General features: G+C 40.3%; 1 protein-coding gene across 1 annotated transcript; it reads right to left on the reverse strand.

Annotated features, from left to right (window-relative positions):
* Nucleotides 1–10,389: 10,389 nt before the first annotated feature.
* LOC103422949 (uncharacterized) lies at nt 10,390–12,790 on the reverse strand. The gene is made up of 2 exons (XM_008361013.4): nt 12,594–12,790; nt 10,390–12,433 (listed from the first exon to the last, which is right to left on the reverse strand). The coding sequence occupies exon 2, from the start codon at nt 12,071–12,073 to the stop codon at nt 10,751–10,753; it is 1,323 nt and encodes a 440-aa protein (XP_008359235.1). The 5' UTR covers nt 12,074–12,433; nt 12,594–12,790; the 3' UTR covers nt 10,390–10,750.
* Between the last annotated feature and the right edge of the window lie 1,743 nt (nt 12,791–14,533).

Raw genomic sequence — 14,533 nt, forward strand, 5'->3', positions numbered from 1 at the left:
AGTTCATTCTTCACATTTCATCACCTGGTTGGTGAGAATAAGGGCAAGGTGTCTAGGCACATTGTAGCAAGTGTCGAATGACACAAAGTATGTTGAACCCTTTCAAAGCACAGTTGGCTTATGTATGAATGTGTTGGAATGTATGATTGAATGAATATACTGTGAAGCTGTTCGTTTATTTTTATAGTCTTGTTGACATATACTTAGACTTTGTTTCATGTTGGAAACATTCATGTTGAAGCTTTGAACCCGAGTGTTTCATTGCTAGGAATGTAAGAGGATTAGGACCGACTTGTCTAAATCACCTCTTTATTGAATTCATGCCAAACAGTCTTCGTTACATAGGATGCCGAACGGCTGAAGCTTAACACTTGTACAATATGAGTTTACTTGTAATAGTACTTCAAGTGATCAGCATTCCATGGATGGCCAATGGTTTTGCCATCGGAGCTTCTAAGCTCATAGGAGCCAGGGCGACTGATGCCAACAACTTCAAACGGTCCATCCCAGTTTGGACTAAGTGTTCCTTCACTCGGGACTATGTCGCAGAGTAATCTTTTCTTCAATACCCAATCCCCCACTTTGAAAGAACGAGGTTTGACCCTTGAGTCATTGTAGTTGGAGATGCGCTGCTTGAAGGCGACAATTCTCAAGTGAGCCTGGTTTCTGTGTTCTTCAACTAGATCTAAGTTGAGGGTAAATTGTTTGTCATTTTCGCTTTGCACGTAGTTCTGGACTCGGAACGTTGCTTGCTCAAGCTCAACTAGGACAACTACCTTTGTACCAAAGGCAAGTAATATGAGGTTTTTCCTGTTAATGTCCGATACGAAGTGCGGTATGACCAAAGAACTTGGGGTACAAATTCTGGCTAACAACTTTAGCCTTGTCCAAGCTGGTTTTTAAAGTTTGCTTGATTATTTTGTTGATAGCTTTAACTTGTCCATTAGACTGGGGATGAGTTGGGGAGGTAAAACATAAGTTGATGTTAAACTTACAGCAGAACATCTTGAACTTATTGTTGTCAAACGGTCGCCCGTTGTCAGTGATTATTGCATTGGGAATGCCGAATCTGCAAAGGATGTTCTTCCATACGAAGTCTTCTATTTTTGCCTCAGTAATGGTTGCCAATGGTTCTGCTTCGGCCCACTTTGTGAAGTAGTCAACTGCAACGATTGCATAGCGAACTTTGCCCTTCCCTGCAGGCATTGGGCCGATCAAATCAAGTCCCCATTGGGTGAAGGGCCAAGGGCTGATCATAGGAGTAAGAGGCTCGGGAGGGGAGTGAGGAATAGTTACGTAGCGTTGACACTTATCACATGAACGAGATACTTTGATGACATCTTGGTGAAGTGTTGGCCAGTAATATCCTTGGCGAAAAGCCTTGTGTTATAGGGATCGAGATCCAGCATGATCTCTGTAGACTCATTCATGTATTTCCCGAATGATAGTTTTCGCCTTGCGGGCATAAGGCATCTTAGGTATGGTTGGTTAAAACCCCGCTTGTAGAGTTGGTCATTAATGATCAAGTAATGGGTAGCCTTGTATCGAATTTGCTTAGCTTGGACTTTGTCATTTGGAAGGGTGCCATGAGTAAGGAATCTATAAATCGAGGTAATCCAACAATCCCCCTGTTGTAAGTTGCATACTTCCGCAACCATGGTGCTTGGTGCTGCCAATAATTCAACCTAAATTTTTCTCCCAATCTTGTTTTCCACCGCTGAGGCGAGGCGAGCCAAAGCATCTGCATGACTGTTTGCCGCTCGAGGAATTTGGGTGATCTGGTAGTGGAAGTGCTTGAGCAACAATTGTGTTTGTGCCGGATATGCTGCCATTGAGCTATCCTTAGCGTCAAAGTTGTTGGTGACCTGGTTAACCACCAATTGGGAGTCACCGAAGATATCAATTCGTTTAACCCTAAGGTGTTTGGCTAAACGTAAGCCTGCTAGGAGGGCTTCATATTCGGCCTCATTGTTCGACGCCTTGAATTTGAAACGAATAACATACTCCATTGCCACTTTGTCAGGGGTCGTAAGGACTAGTCCTGCTCCACAACCCTATTGGTTGGACAAGCCATCAACATATAGGCTCCATGCTAGGGCTGTTGGTTCTATTTTCTGAGCTTCCGAGGGTAATGAAACCACTTCTTTAGGCGTAGAAACAATGTCAACAGGATATGTGAAGTCGGCGATAAAGTCTGCCACTGCTTGGCCCTTCTCAGCTGGCTTTGGTTGGTAGGAGATGTCAAACTCACCTAATGCTATCGCCCATTTGATCATTCGCTCGGAAGTGTCAGGACTTTGGAGTATCTGTCGAAGAGGATGATTGGTAAGCACGATGATGGAGTGTGCTTGGAAGTAAGGGCGAAGTTTTCGAGCAGACAAGACCAATGCTAAAGCCAATTTCTCAATGTTGGAGTATCGTGTCTCCACATCTTGTAAGGCCTTACTAGCGTAATAGACAGGCCGTTCGACATTACCATCCTTTCGAATGAGAACGGAACTTACTGCTGAAGCCGATACCGACAGATAGATAATGAGAGTGTCACTAACCTCAGGTTTGGAGAGCAGAGGGGCTTTACTCATGTAGTCTTTGAGGTTCTTGAATGCCTTAGCACATTCATCAGTCCATGTAATGTACTTCTTACTTCCCTTAAGTGATTTGAAGAAAGGAGCACATCTGTCTGTGGCCTTAGAGATGAACTTAGTTAAGGCTGCCACCTTGCCAGTAAGGCTTTTGATGTCTTTTGAAGTTACCGGTTCCTTCATGTCGAGGATTGCTTTGATCTGCTCAGGATTAGCCTCAATGACTCGTTGGCTTATCATGAAGCCTAAAAATTTGCCAGAGCCTACGCCGAAGGCACATTTGTTAGGGTTCAACCTCATTTGATACCTCTTCAGAATGGTGAAAGTTTCAGATAAGTTGGTGATGTGTTGGTCAGCATGTTTTCTCTTGACTAGCATATCATCAACGTAAACTTCCATGCTCTTCCCAATCTGTTCGACGAACATTGAATTGACCAGTCTCTGATAAGTCGCTCCTGCATTCTTTAGGCCGAAGGGTATGACTTTATAGCAATACAGTCCCCTGTCAGTAATGAATGCTGTGTGTTCTTGGTCTGGAAGGTTCATGAGGATTTGGTTGTAACCTGAGTAAGCATCCATGAAGCTCAGGAGTTCACACCCTACTGTAGAGTCTATAAGTCTGTCTATGAGAGGAAGAGGAAAGTTATCCTTCGGGCATCCTTTGTTTAGGTAGGTGTAATCGACACACATTCTCCACAAGACCTTTTGGAGCAGGAGACTTTCCTTGGTTGGATTCTTCTTAACAAGGACAACATTTGCTACCTACGTTGGATAATTGACTTCACGGACGAAGCCTATGCCTTTGAGTTTTTCAACTTCTGCCTTCATTGCCTCGTACCGTTCAGTGTCATAGGATCTTCACTTCTGTCTCACTAGCTTGGTCTTGGGGTCAATACTTAAGCGATGACAAATGATATCGGGAGAGATGCCTAGCATGTCCTTGTATGACCAGGCGAAGACCTCAGTGTTCTCTTGCAAAAAAGAGATCAATGTCAACCGAATGGGTGGTGACAAGGTGGTGCCAATCTTCACCATGCGATCCAGATAATCTATTGAGATAGAGACCTTCTCTAACTCTTCAGCGAGTTGTGTTTGCTGAGTGAAAGAGTCATCTCGAGGATCGTCGGGTTGACTGTTGCCACCGTGAAGATCCAAGTTATCTTCGTCTAGGCTAGTCTTTATGACTTGGTCATGTATAGAAAGGGTTTCCTTGGGCACAGGCAGGTGCTGTTGCTTGACCGAAGTGTTGTAACATGATCGTGCACTAAGTTGATCTCCTCTGATGTAACCATTACCATAGGGGGTTAGAAATTTCATCAACAACATATGTGTGGATACCATGGCCTTGAGATCATTGATGCCTGTGCGTCCCAAGATAACATTGTATGTCGTTGGGCAATCAACCACCAGGAAGTTAGTGGTAATGGTAGCTGTGTAAGGGCCTGTACCAATGGTGAAAGGTAAGTGTATGCTCCCCAAAGGTTGCACGATATCACCGGAGAAGCTTATCAGAGGGGAAATCGAGCGATCAAGCAAGTGTTCAGCTACATTAAGTACCCTGAAAGCTTTGGCAAACATGATATTGACCGAAGCCCCCGTGTCTACCAGGATTTGTCGTACTTCAAAGTTGGCTATGTGAGCTTCCACGATCAGTGAGTCGTTGTGAGGGTAGATAATACCTCTTTCTTCCTCAGGGTAGAAACATATTGGATCCCAGTTAGGCTTTCAATGCTTGCCTCCCCTGATGTGTTCCACGTGAAACACTTGGTGGCCAGACCTTAAAGCTTGTTCACTATTTTTCATGGCCCTGTTGGAAGATTCAGATATGGGTGTGCCACCACTTATTGAATATATCACATTCACCTGACGTTGGTTACAGTTACCCCTTGGAGGGTGAAGGAGGAATTGATCAATTTTTCCTTCACGTGCCAAAGCTTCAATATGATCACGAAGGGTGATACACTTCTCGCCATCATGGCCGTTATACTCGTGGTAGCAGCAAAACGTGCCTGTGTTCTTTGTAGACTTGTAATCCGGGTGCCTCGGCTTTGGCTTCGGTATCAGGTGTGCTATGCTGGGGTAAATGGCCACCCATGTGGTGTTCAAAGGTGTATATGCCTCATACCTCAGGGTAGGGGCTGTTCTAACATGTGCTTGACCCACTGTGTTGACTGCCTGGGGTCGGGGATTATCGTGGTGATACCTTTGGTTATCGCGATAATGTCCCTCACTCCTTTTACTAAAATGAGACTGGTGAGGATGGAAATCTTTCCTTTTGCCTTGAGATTGATATGTCTGTTAACTTGGCAAAGTATTAAGTAAGGTAGAGGGAGGCATCACTGCCGTTTGGAAGGTCGAGGTCTTTTCATTTGGTTGGATCTGGATTTCACTCCCTATTTGCTGATAAAGGGTGGTTGTGGGGGGTTTCCCTTGATATGTCCTTGCCTCGGCGGAGGCATGGTTGTAAGCCTGTGCCATCACCTCAAAGTAAGTCTTCCAAGTGTTGGCATTGATCATGTACTTGAAGAAACAATCACGTAGGCCTGCCGTGAAGGCCTTGAGGGCGGTCTTGTCATCTGCCTTAGCACAGCGAGAATACTCATGGCTGAAGCGACCGGCATACTCTCGTTATGAATCGTCCGGTTTCTGGCGAATAGTGTACAAGTCATCTGCAGAATGCAAGTGATCGGTCTGGAAAATGTGTTGAGAAACAAATAGTAGCCTTAATTCCTCAAATGAGTCTATCGTCTCAGGTAGAAGACGGCAATACCAGTTTAGAGCTCCGTCAGAGAGGGTAGAGGGGAAGAGAAGATATCGCTCTTCGTCGGTGTGCATCCGGTATGCCATGGTAGACTCAAAGAGGTTAAGGTGTTCAATCGGGTACTTCTTTCCAGTATAAAGTTGCAAGCCAAGCTTATGCTTTGTCTTTGCTTAGAGGGCGTGTCGATGATCCTCCTGGTAAGAGGGCCAGGCTTAGGTTGGTTCCAATCAGGTATCTCAGCTTGTCGTTCGGCCTTCAACTAGTTTACTTCCTTAAGAAGCTGTAGGACAAAAGGGTCCTGAGTGGAGTCATGTACCACTGGAGCTTTCTTTCGTAAATCTCCATCTCCTCTTGGAAGTAGGAAAGTTTGATCAAGAACATGTGATTTTTCCCTGGACTCGCTGTATTGACTTTCAAGGTATGTCTGTCGAAACATCTCTGAGTCCCATATCCTTCGTATTTTTCTAGGACTTGTTGCCCCTTCCCCAAATTGGTAGCCGGCCTGGGACGTGGGAGGGGACCGAGTCTTTCAGAAACCCTTGGGTCATTGATCTTCGAGCTTATGTGGAGGAGATTTTCTCGACGTTGCTTTAGGAAGTCTCAGCAGTAACGATAAATGGCTTTCGATCCTTCCAACCTTTCTGCAAGAAGGTGTCTTCCTCCACTTCTCCTGCTTCTGGTCGAAGCAGCTGGGTTGAGAGAAGTCTAATGTTGATCAATGTTTTGATGATTAGCTCGCTCCTCATCAGGGATACCTATGTCGAATGAAGGTGACCCTCCTTGTTAGGAGGCATCCAGATGATGGTTGATGTCCACAGGGGTAACGAGTTCACGTGTTTGAGTACGCCTAGTTTCGTGGAGCATCTCAAATAGCTTCTCATACTGCTCCTGGAGGACCTTATTCTTCATTGCTATCTTGTTGTTTTGAGATTGTAGCTTATCGACTTTAGCTTGAAGAGCAACCCTCTTTCCTTCATTCTTTCGTTGCTTCGCACTAGGTGCAATAGGGGTGTCATTCTGTGTGCTGTGGCTTCATTTGCTCCCCATGTTGGAGAGGGATGCCTGGTCAAAAGAGAGTGTACGAATGGTGAAAACCAGCTTAACAAAGCTAAAAAGAGTGAGAATAAGTGTCGTTCCCATAGACGGCGCCAAATGTTGATGCACAAAATCAGTGAGGACTTTAGTACAACAGAAAATGTTAAGTTTGTGACCTTCGCTAGATTGCTCCGGTCACTAGTATGGATAAATATGTAAATGGATAGAGATAGGGAAGCAAACACAATATGTACGTGGTTCACCCAGATTGGCTACGTCTACGGAATAGAGGAGTTCTCATTAATTGTGAAGGGTTTACACAAGTACATAGGTTCAAGCTCTCCTTTAGTGAGTACAAGTGAATGATTTAGTACAAATGACATTAGGAAATATTGTGAGAGAATGATCTCTATTTATAGAAGAGAGTTTCTAGTTTCATTCTAACATTGACACGTGTCGTGTTGTGATTGGCTTCTGATGTTGACACGTGTTGTGCTATGATTGGCTTCTGATGTCGACACGTGTCGCGCTGTGATTGGCCTCCTGGTTGGAGGGAAACTCTTCTGGGTCATTGACAGTATAACGTTGACAGGTGCTTAGTAGTTTCGGGATTGGTCAAGTATGGTACAAACACGCTCTATGTTAGGGGTCCAAGTAGGATACTTTAGGAAAACTTAACCTTCAAAATATGCATGCGTATGTCATAAATAATTTGAAGAACTACGTAAGATTGTTAAGGTGACGGTGGAACGTAGTGCTTAATTCAATTTTCAAAACCATTTTCTTTTGGTTTATTTTATTTTGTTGATTTATTTAATTATTTATATTAAATTTTTATTATTTTAGGTCATTAAATAAACATTTTTCAAATTTTGTTTTAAATAATTAACTAAGATTTGGTTTGACATAAATTATTTATTCAATCGTTGTGGAGAACGATATTGCTAGAGCCGACTATACTACAATTACCTTGTACTCTAGCAAGTATTTTAAGTGTATAGTCGGCTCTAGCAATTAATTAAGACAGGATAAAAACACTTAAAATACTTGCAAGAGTACAAGGTAATTGTAATATAGTCGGTTCTAGTAAGGTCATTCTTCACAAGAATTGAATGAATACTTTATGTCAAACCAAATCTTAATTAATTATTTTAAAATAATATTTGGAAAAAGGTTGATTTAATGACCTAAATAATAAAAACGAATTTAATAGAAATAATTAAATAAATCGGCAAAATAAAATAAACTAAAAGAAAACGGTTTTGAAAATCGAATAATTAAGCACTAGAGTTCTGCCATCACCTTAAGGGGGCGTTTGTTTGCCCTCACTAAGTGGGACTGGACTGGACTGGACTAGCTGTTAGTACAATACCGTGTTTGTTCTATGCTGGGACTAACATTAATGAGATTAAAGGGGACTAGCATGGACAAAACCCTTCATTAAGAGGTCTTAGCGAAACCCCCCAATAACCATGAGACTAGCTAAGACTATTCTCTCTCGTCCTTGTCATGCTCAACAACCACTCCTGATAGACTCCTCGTCATCTTTGGTCACCTAGATCATAATAAAATATTAATAATTTATATATTAAATAATATAATATTATAATTTGTTATTATCCAACTTCTTAGTCCAACACTGTACCAAACGCTTCACTAAGTTAGTCCAGCTTAGTCTAGTCTAAGACAGTCCAGCTTAGTCCTTGAAGCTAGTCCAATCCGAGATAATCCGGCGCAACAAACGCCCCCTAACAGTCTTAAGTAGTTATTCCAATTATTTATGACTTACACATGCATATTTTGAAGGTTAGGTTTTCCTAAAGTATGCCTACTTGGACCCCCAACATAGAGCGTATATCAAACATACAATCCATTTGTGGTATTCATATCAAATCTAAACATGCAATACCCATTAAGTTTCGTGGAACCTTTTGAAATACCATGCAACCATTAAAACGTGGTATTCATCTTAAGTGAACTTGCACATATATATTAACCACAAGAAGCTTTCGTCAATCTCAGGGACCAACCTCCGACTAAAATTGCATCAAATTACCTTTCTAAATATTTTAATGGTGATCAAACATCAAGACAATTAAATAGTTTAAACCACTGATTAATAATTAGAACCTGCATGCATAATATCATAAGTAAATTGAAAAGAAACTACATATTTTTGTTAAGGCTCGTGACCTCACCCTAGCAAATGGAATTAGTTACGAATAATCATAAAACAAAATATTATTAAAAATATGGATAGAAAACACCTTAAAATACAAATCGTCAAAGCCTAGCTACGTTCTCTAAATTGATGTGTTCTTCTCCCTCTTCTTAAACCCTAATGGCTGAATAGCCTTATTTATACTACTACAAAATAAAATCCATATTAGAAAATGTTTTCTAAAAGCTAGGAAACATAATAGAATTAGATAATTAGGAAATACATTCCTATTTTAACTTTAGGAAATCTGCCCAGCCACAACAATCCGACATTTATGGATCTTCAGAGCACCAAAACAGGCCCAAAATGGCTTAATTAAAGCTTAGGAAGTCCCGAAGATAATTGCAGAAGGCCTCCAATCCAAAAGACATCATCTTGGACACCAAAAAGCTCAGATAAGCCCAAAACGTCACTTTAACAGCACCGCCCGCTGACCCTTTATTTCACTGCCATAAATAAACCGCTTGATAGAAAAATTTGAAACTTTGACACGAACAAGTTGAGAGATATACGAACATCCTCCAACTGAAATCACTCCAAAATCTGTTCGTTTGATCACGTTTTGCTCCAGTGGAAGTTGAATGTTCTACATTGAAAATATAATTCAAAGTATTAAAATTCTCATAAAATAACCAATAAATTAATACTAAAAATAGGGTAAAATATATTATATAATCCTTGACTCATCAGTATGCATTTCATAAACCAACGAAGACGTTCCACAATCCTCAAACCAAGCGAAGTGGTGCAGTGAGGCACACCATTAGCTTGGTGTCTTGTCCATCTCCATCGGTGAACACGGGACGATAGATCATAGAGTTCCCGAGCACCCGTAATTATGTCACCGTGCAAGCATGTAAAAGGGACAATCATCTCTATGATCACTTGGTGAAACCCAAACTTGCAGCAAGATTCAAACCTTCAATGGCACCAGCTGTTTCAGATAAAAGCGGAGAAGGACACACACAGTGAGCCACTACACCTCTGAAAATACCTGATTCATCTCGAATCACTACTCCCAAGCCAGCGCTTCACGAAGAACCACACCAAGCACCATCAGAATTCACCTTAACAAAACCTCTACCAAAAGCCTCTTCGATTCTCTAAATTACTCTCTTTGGCTCTAGCGGCACATCATTGAACACAAGAGCACATCTTGCTTTTCAAATCTCCCAGCAAGTAATGCTAGCTAGCGAAAGAAAAGTGTCCAGCTGCTCTCCCTTCTCCCATCTCGAAATTTCTTTCAAAACCAAGTGGTCACTTCATTATTTTTCACCCTGCAATTCACAGTACCAAAGTCTATGCACACTGGAAAATTCAGAATGCGAGGAATGGCTTAAATCTTCCATAAATCCTCCTAACCGTGCAGTTGTTAATAAGTAGACTAGCACAGTCCACTGAATCCTGTGTGGCCTTCAACTACTATCCTTTATAATTTGCATGACGATGGCTTTTTCAGCTCAAATGAAAAAAAAAAAAAAAAAAAAAAGAAGAAGAGTATGGTCTTTTACACTACAGTATACTTTTAAATGAAGTGAAATGACATGATACATCCTCTATCAAGGTACCAAACAAGTGGCAAAACTTCTAGTAAGTCATCTAAACATTCCCACCATGCAAGAACGATATGTAACACGTTGATTCTACAAGAAAACAATGTAAAACTGCAACTTATACTTAATTACCGAGTATGTACGAGAAATAAGAGCTAAGAAGCATATGATCTTCTATGGATTATTGAGACGGTAACACAACAAAAAAGGACGGTAAAAGAGCATCATTCACCTTCATTTCCTTAACTCAAATTAACAAGTTTTTATTGAGACGGTAACATGATAGCAACAATGACCGGTTGAAAACTAAACTACATCAATACATAACACCTACTACATGCCTTAAACAAGTGCAACTATACAACACTTACATATTTACAGGAGCGCATCCAACATCCACAAAATCTCAATTATTTCTAAAACTAAACTCGAGAGATAGGTGTTTTAATCTTTTTCCATAAAACTAAACAAAAGGAAGAGACAGGTCTCACAAGGTTAGAGTGCTTCAAAGGTCTTCTTCCAGAATATTGACTAAGCACGGGATGTCTCTCATGATCCAGTTAGTGCACACACAAACAGCACTTGGGCTCCGAAGCTATTAATGCCTTCCCAAATCAATATGATCTCTTCCTAGCCCAAGCGAGGAAGGCTCCAAGGAAGCTTCTGACCTCCTCAAATCTAATTCCACTTCCTTCTGTCTCAGTTGCAATACCCTTCTCTCGTTCTCTAATTTCATTCTCTCATTCTCCAGTCTCAGCCTCTCCAGTTCCCTGTCTTTCTTGCTACAATATCTCAGCCATTTATACCTTTGCTTCTCAATCTCCAAAGCTTCAGCATGGAAGCTGACTCTTTGCTCTTCAAGTTGCAGCTTCTGTTTCTTGATCCAATCTCTTCGTTCCCATAACGACTTTGTTGTGTCCTGAAAACAGTCACCCACTTCAACTTCAAAACTATCGAGAGGAACATGTTGTGGCCACAAATGGCCATCTTCTTCCCTAGCCTTCTTCCTCTCACTCATTCTTCTCATTCTCTCCCTATCATTATCAGCATCGTTATGATCTTCGTTGTCCAATTTATCATCCTCACTATCATGGTTTTCTTCAGCTTCTTCTTCCTCGGATCCGTTAATGTCTTTTGAGCACCTCCCAAGAGGTAGGGAATAGCCATGGGGATTGAGATCTTGGCAGTCAGATATCCTCTGTCCATTATGATAAGCACACATTTCTTTATAAAACAAGTGTTTTGAGCTCAGTATCTTCCTAACGTCATCCATCGCCTTGGCAGAGAGGTGGGGCATTGCATCCATAAGAGCAGGATTCTCTACCACTCTACAAGTAGTTCCTCTCCCGAGAATATCGTTCAACCTCTTATACCTTTTGTTCAAGTCATTAAACTTGTCTTCACACTGCTGAGGAGAAACATGACAACCTTTACTAATCATTATTTGCGACACAGTCTTCCACTTACCCTTCTTCTGTAATATCCTAGATTTCCTCTTAAGCCCCTCACCACCTTCAACTGAACCATCATCACCCACGCAAGCAACAACATCTATAAGAAGCCTGACCACATTATCTGTCCACTTCATCCGCTGCCATCGAGATCCCTTTTTTCCCTTGGCACCTTCAATGCTCTCATCATCTGTATAATTTTGTTCATCGTCATCACTCAAATTGTAACCGTTATTGCCATTAAACGAAGCAACTGCCTTCCCTTTGGCAATAGTCGAACCAACTTTTGGGACTGACTCTTTCACTTCCACAAGCCCAATAGGATGACGATCGCCTGCAATGCCGCCGCCCCCCATCACATTCATGTTATGTTGGTGATGTCCTAACAATCTAGGAACCGGCAATTCAAGGTCTAGTATCCCCCCACTGGGACCAGACAAAAACCCACCTCCCAAACCCGAACTATCCATCTCGCCACACTCGATCACAACATCCTAATGTTCAATTTGGTTTCTTACAAAAAGCAACAAAAAATCAGCAAGTAAAAGCTTTCGATCATCACAATCAACTGAAAAGCCATATCTCAGCTGTTTATTTCAATCAGCAGCACCGAAAACAACTGAAAGGTTTAACACTCACAGTTTCTTTCATTTTCCTACATTTTCTCACCAACCAAACAGGTGATATCTCGAGATTCACATATTCCCATTAGACCAACAAATGCCAATCACTAGATGGCTCTTCAAGGAAATACCTTGAAACCCAATAAACCAAACTTAGAAACGCCAAAAAGATCCAATCTTGAAGTTTACCCAATAGCGAAAATTTTCCTAGAAAGTTGAACAAAGGAGTGATATAGCAGTAATTAATCCAAATTCCAAAAATGAAGGTAAATTTAATCCAAATCCCAAATATATTGGGAAAAAAAAAATCCAAATTTCGAATATAGAATCCATATGAAAGAAAGCGCATAGATTTTTGGAAGCTTACCTTTTCAAGATCGACAAGACGATTTCAGCCGATCAATAGAGAGAGCTCGAACTGAGTTCAGAGAGAGGTGTCAGCGATGAGTTAAAGGAGTGACTAGTTTTAGACTGTTTTGAGTTTGAATCGGAGGAGGTAAAAGTAGAATGTACGAAGAACTCAATGCCGTTTAATACATTTACATTGATTGTATCAAAGTCAAATGCAATGAGCAGAGGTGGCGGTACGTCGGGTAAAAGTAGAATGTACGAAGAACTCAATGCTGTTTAATACATTTAATGTGATCGTCACACGATGTGGTATACAACGTGTTACCATATAAATGATGAGATATATGTATTAAAAAATTAATAACTTAAAAATTAAAATTTTTCATCACTTACATAAAAAAAATTGGTGTACCATCCATATTTCCGTCACAATTAAAAATTTCTCGTATGAATGAGCATAAAAACCATAGAGATGAACCGAATCACGACAAAATAAATTGTGAAAAATTGTGTGAACCAGAAAATTTAATTTTGGTCAAAGAACCGAATTGGTTCAGACCAGTTTTAGTCCTGATCATGGTCTAATCCATAATATCTCGATATTTCCATCGAAATTTCCTTGTTTTTGGATTACTAATATTTTTTTGGACTACCGATATTTCCGATATTGTCGATATTTGAGACCTTACTAAGTCACTCATATATCTTACCATGCAATGTATAAAGTGTAAAATATTGTACTAATTCATTTTATATAAATGATTATGGTGTTTAAACTTCTTTCATTAATTACTATATATTTTCTACACTCACAATGTTTGTCAGCTCGCTATATAATCAACTTAAATCAGTTGTATCTATCATGCAATGCATTTCCTTCCAATTTTTTGTGATAAACTAATAAATAATTGACTAAATAAACATCCTGCAAAGTTTCAATAAAAATTTCCAAGTTTTTCTTACAATTTCCGTGGTTTTTATTCAATTTTTATCGATATTGATAATATCCCGATATTTTCATAGAAATTTCCGTGTTTTTGGACTACCGATATTTCCGATATCATCGATATTTAATACCTTGGTCCTGATGCATACATTGTGAGAACTGAATGGACTAAACAAAAACGTGTATATTCTATAATTTGTTTTAATCTAACCTACTTATTAATAAAATTCTGTTTGTCAACAAACAAATGATAAAAAGACAATTTGGTCTTTTATCACAAAATAAAATCATGGGCAATAATGTAATTTTAAATACATCAAACCATCTTAAAATCTAATTTGTCATTAAACTTCTGTTAGGGCTCAAAAATCTCGCATGCAAGCCAATGATATCTCAAAGCTCGAGTATCATAAAAGTGCCACGAGCCAAGTTTAAATCCATGCAAAAGTACGGGATCAAAGGGTATGTAAACTTACGATCACGCCATGCTAATAAAATAATAATTTATAAGAAAATTGTTATTAGCACTTAAAAATCTCATTTTACAATCAAAACTTTCTACACTTAGAAAGAAAAAATATTTTTGAAGAGTGTAGAATGAGATTTTTGGAATGCTAATAACAGTTCTCATTTATAAATTGGGTGTTTGTATAATCTTGCCAAGCCATGTTACATCGTTGACGCCATAGACAAGTCATGCCAACCACGTTACAGGTTAACATGGATCAAGCCACATATCGGGGCTTGCCAAGTGAATTGTGATGTGGATGGTTAGAAAAGTTTACTAGGCCCATGTGAAACTAAGGTTGTGAAAGAGTTTGGGCTGCTTGGGACTTGGGAGCACCAAAGGTCCAAGGCCATAGTCTTGGCTTCACGTGGGACAGTTTGGGAGAGAACATACCATATTTCCTCTTCCCTTGCCAACCAAATAGGGCACTTAAGAAAAAGCCAAAACCCAGAGACAATCCGCATATAGAATTGCATTCAAACATGGAACTGGGCACCTCATT

This window comes from Malus domestica, chromosome 11, assembly GCF_042453785.1.
Source record: "Malus domestica chromosome 11, GDT2T_hap1".
Taxonomy (NCBI): domain Eukaryota; kingdom Viridiplantae; phylum Streptophyta; class Magnoliopsida; order Rosales; family Rosaceae; genus Malus; species Malus domestica.